Source organism: Coffea arabica, chromosome 5c (genome assembly GCF_036785885.1).
Source record: "Coffea arabica cultivar ET-39 chromosome 5c, Coffea Arabica ET-39 HiFi, whole genome shotgun sequence".
NCBI classification, from domain to species: domain Eukaryota; kingdom Viridiplantae; phylum Streptophyta; class Magnoliopsida; order Gentianales; family Rubiaceae; genus Coffea; species Coffea arabica.
In genome coordinates, this window is record NC_092319.1 from 17,332,709 (window position 1) to 17,337,362 (window position 4,654).

General features: G+C 42.7%; 1 protein-coding gene across 1 annotated transcript; it reads right to left on the reverse strand.

Annotated features, from left to right (window-relative positions):
• Nucleotides 1–206: 206 nt before the first annotated feature.
• LOC140007227 (uncharacterized) lies at nucleotides 207–4,133 on the reverse strand. The gene has a single exon (XM_072049925.1). The coding sequence runs from the start codon at nucleotides 4,131–4,133 to the stop codon at nucleotides 207–209; it is 3,927 nt and encodes a 1,308-aa protein (XP_071906026.1).
• Nucleotides 4,134–4,654: the final 521 nt, after the last annotated feature.

Here is a 4,654-nt window from a genome sequence, read left to right on the forward strand (position 1 = left end):
TCCTTTTCTTCTATTTTTTTCTCCTCTTGTTGCAGGCCACTAGTTTAGATTCTTGTCACATGATTTTGTGTTTAATCTTGCATTTGGGTGATGGGATTTGGTGTTGATGCTTTTTTTTTTTCGAAACGTTAGAAGATATTCATTCATTTGACAAAGAAATTACATGTACGAGCAACGGCTCGAGATCTCTATACAACTAGTGCGCATCAGGCACTGAGGAAATTCCATTCCTCATCCACTAAAATGCCAAAGGCATGAGAACTTAAATCTCTACTACGCTTAATACTATTTTCATTTGCCAAACTAAACAAGCACAATCGAAACAACTTTTGCATGCTCAGTATGTCCTCTATCAAGGTAGCTAGCCTACTGTTAGAGGGACTGTTGTATTTAATCTGTCTCATAAGGTCCTGGCTTTGAAACTGGATCGTGATTCTGCTCCACTGATGCTCAAAAGCTTTGCACAAGACCAGATGGACAGCCATTGCTTCATCTATGACTTTGTCCCCTTTACTTCGCTCCTTGAGTGCCCATTCCGCCAGCCTAAGACTTGGGTGCTTTGTTGCTGTGACTCCTATCCCCGGTGAAGTCTGGCCATTCTGGCTTGTTATAGCCACTTCCAGCTTGATGGTGCCCTCTTCATTACACCCATGATGTTGCTCTTCCTTATTACAGGTTGTTTCTCTTATGCTCAATCTAGTCTTGCCTTTCGTAAATTCCTCTTGCTCCAGCCACTCTTTTTGGGCTTTACCAATTGTACGAGCTGGAGAGCAGCTGGTCTTGTTTTCAAATTCCTTGCAATTTCTTTCTTTCCACAACTGCCATAAGATAATGGCAGTCAGGCCTATGTGTTCCATCCCTCCTTGCCTAGTCCTTGCTTCTGAAATTCTGATCCACCACCTTCTGAAGTCCCCTTTTTGATCCATAGCACCGTCCCATTGTATTGGAGCAGCCTTCCATACCTGCTGCGAGTGCTGGCAGTTTAGCATTAAGTGTTCAACTGTTTCTTGATCCTCTCCACATAATCTGCACACTGGATCTCCCATTCTTGTTTTTCTAAAGATTGCTGCTCTTACTGGCAATGCCCCTGTTATACATTTCCAGATGAAGATCTTCACTTTATGTTTGATGTTGAGCTTCCACAAGGTGGTCCACATTTGTCGAGACTGCTGATCTTCTCCTATGATGCTTGGGCCTGCTTCCTCTGGTGCTATCTGCTTGACATTGGTACGCTCTTTCATTATACATTTATAGCCTGAGCTGACAGTATAGATTCCCCCTGGGTTGTGTTGCCAATAATAGTTGTCCTCCCTCCCCATCAGACTTAAGGGAATATTCAGGATCTTTTCAGCATCGCTTTGATTAAAATGCTGAAAGATGGTGTTCCTCTTCCATCTATGGTGGCTTATTAGCTCATTCACCATCTTCAAGTTGTAGCTTTGAGGACCAAGAGAGGTTGGCCTACCTGAACTGGAACCTGGAATCCATCTATGGCCCCAAATGCTCGTACTTCTCCCGTTACCAATTCTTCTGATCACCCCTTTCTCAACTACACTCCTAGCACCTAGCAGTCCTTGCCATATCCAAGAAGCATTCTGCTTAGGCCTGCAAGTTAGTATTGAATCCTTTGGGAAGTATCTTGCTCTCAGCACTTTACTAATGAGAAGGTTTGGTTTGGTGAGGATTCTCCATACCTGCTTACCCAGTAAAGCTTTGTTATAAGCTTCGATGTCCTTAAAACCCAAGCCTCCTGCATTCCTGCTTAAAGACATTTTCCTCCAAGATAACCAATGCAGTTTGTTTTTCCCATTTGCTTCCCCCCACCAGTAGTTAGCCATTAGAGCGCTTATGTCTTTACATAGCTTTCTTGGTAGCTTGAACACAGACATGGCATAAGTAGGCATTGCCATTGAGACTGCTTTAAGCATTACTTCCTTGCCCGCTGTGCTCAGTAACTTGTTCCTCCAGTCGTGCATCTTTCTCTTAATGTTTTCCTTTATGAAACCAAAGATTTGCTCTTTTGTCCTAGAGATCACCATGGGCAGTCCTAGATACTTACCTTGTGTCATCTCTGTCATTCCTCCCAGTGCGCTGCACACGTCTTGTCTTTGTTCCATGGGCATATTTTTACTGAAGAAAACAGAAGACTTCTCCAGGTTGATCAACTGACCTGAGGCCTCCTCATACATTTTAAGAATCTTCATGACTTCCTTTGCCTGCTGTTTATTCGCTTTGCAGAATATGAGGGAATCGTCTGCAAAAAAGAGGTGGGTGATGAATGGTCCTTGTCTACTTATCCTCAGCCCCTTTATATCATTTCTCTCTTCTGCTTTCTTCAGCAAATTTGAGAAACCTTCTGAGCAAATTAGGAACAAGTACGGGGACAGTGGGTCCCCTTGTCTTATTCCCCTTGTTGGAGCTATAAAACCTTTGTTATCTCCATTACAATTGAAAGAGTACGTGACAGTCTTCAAACAGCTAGTTATCCATGTAATCCATTGTGCACAAAAACCCATCTTTTGCATCATTGCCTGTAAGAAATGCCACTCCACTCTATCATATGCTTTAGCCATATCCAACTTGATTGCCATGTATCCTTCTTTTCCTTGCCTTTTGTTTTTGAGGTAATGCATGTATTCATGAGCTAGGATTACATTGTCTAAAATTTGTCTGTCAGGGATGAAAGCAGATTGTGTGTTACTAATGCACCTGTCCAGAACAAGCTTCAATCTATTTGCCAAAATTTTGGAAATGCTTTTGTAGATGACACTACACAAGCTAATGGGTCTAAAATTTTTCACATTTGTTGGATTCATGATTTTAGGGATGAGTGAAATGATAGTATGGTTTATGGATTTTAGCATGAAACCTGAGCTAAAGAAAGACTGGATTGCTGGAACCAAGTCTCCTTTGATAGTACTCCAGAAACGTTGGAAGAATAAAGGGGTCATGCCATCTTGGCCTGGAGCTTTTTCAGGCTGCATTGAGAAGAGAGCTGCTCTGATTTCCTCTTCCTCAACAGACTTAGTTAAATTGGTGTTCATTTCCTGAGTTATAGAGTGGGGGATACCCTCTAGCATCTCAATCATATCTCTCCTACCTCCACTGGTAAACAACTCACTGAAATAGTTAGATATTTCTGTGGTTACTTCCTCTTCATTCTCTGTCCATGAGCCATCATCCCTTTGCAGATTTCTAATCATATTCCTGGTTCTTCTCCCTTTAACATAAGCATGGAAGTACCTTGTATTTTTATCCCCATCCCTTAACCATTCGATCCTTGCCTTTTGGCACCAGAATTGCTCCTCCTTTTCATATGCCTCCTTCAGTTGGTGTTTGATCACAGCTGTTACATCTTTTTTGTTAACAGAGTTCGAGCCTCTCACAGCTTCCAGCTTTTTCCTTAAGTCCTCAATCTGGCTTTTTGAATTTGCTTGGAAGGTGTTCCTCCACTTCAACAGTTCTATCCTACAACTTCTGATCTTTCTAGTAATCCTGAACATACGTGAACCAGGCTCTTCCAACTGCCAAGCTTTCTCCACCACCTGATTGTACCTTTGCCTTTGAAGCCATCGTTTATCAAAATGGAACTTCTTTTTCCTTCTTTCCTTATGTGGCTCAGTGTCCAAAAGGAGCATGCTGTGGTCTGATGCATAGGTATCCAGGTGTTGGCATCTTGTCTTATCAAAAGTCTGGACCCATTCATAGCTAGCCAGACATCTATCTAGCCTCTGTCTGATTTCTCCCTCTTCCTCCCAGTGGTTACTCCAAGTCCAAGGATGTCCTTCATAACCTAGATCTATCAAGTTACTCTGGTCAATAAAGTCCTTGAAGTCCTTAAAGCTTCTCTCCTTCCTGAGAGTTCCACCCCATTTCTCTTCATTCGATACTATATCATTGAAATCTCCAACAATCAAGAACCTATCTCCCCATAGCCTACTTCTATTTCTCAAAACTCTCCATTGTTCCTTCCTAATCTGATGATCACAACTCGCATAAATTCCTACAAGCCACCAATCACAAAGAGACTCTTGATCCTCAATTCTTACCTCTATGGTGAAAGCAGACTGATTGATTTCCATGATCTTAGTGTCCTCTTTCCACATCACAGCCATGCCACCTGCCTTGTGCATAGCTTCCACTACAAAACTATTATCAAATCTTTAACCTTTAGCCAACCTGCCTACCACTAGTTTCCTGTTCTTAGTCTCACACAAAAAGATCACATTTGGGGAGAGGAGGTTGTTAACCTCCCTCAGGTGGGGAACTGTCAAGGGGCTCCCCACTCCTTGACAGTTCCACACCAAAGCCCTCATTTCTTTTGTGGGGCCCCATTAGGGAAGGACCCCACCTCCACCTCAGTCATAGCTGTGTATCCTACTAACTCCAGAGGCTTCGCTCGTTTGCCTGGTGCCTCTTGCTGATGCGCATCCTCCATGTCCTCGTCATATAGCTGAAACTGCCTTTTCCTTCCTCCTTCAGTGATAATAACCTGATCATTCCTCTCTTTCAGAGCCCTTCTTGTTCTCATTGGGGACTTCAACTTCTTGTAAGACCTTTTGGCTTGTTTGTTAATAGCTTCTTGAATCTTAGTAATACCTTGAGGCTCTTCCTGCCTCCCTGCCATCTGAACTGGAATCTCTAGTAATCTGTT

Coding starts and splice junctions, on each gene's coding strand:
- LOC140007227 (XM_072049925.1), bottom strand. CDS start 4,133: ATGCACAAGGCAGGTGGCATGGCTGTGATGTGGAAAGAGGACACTAAG.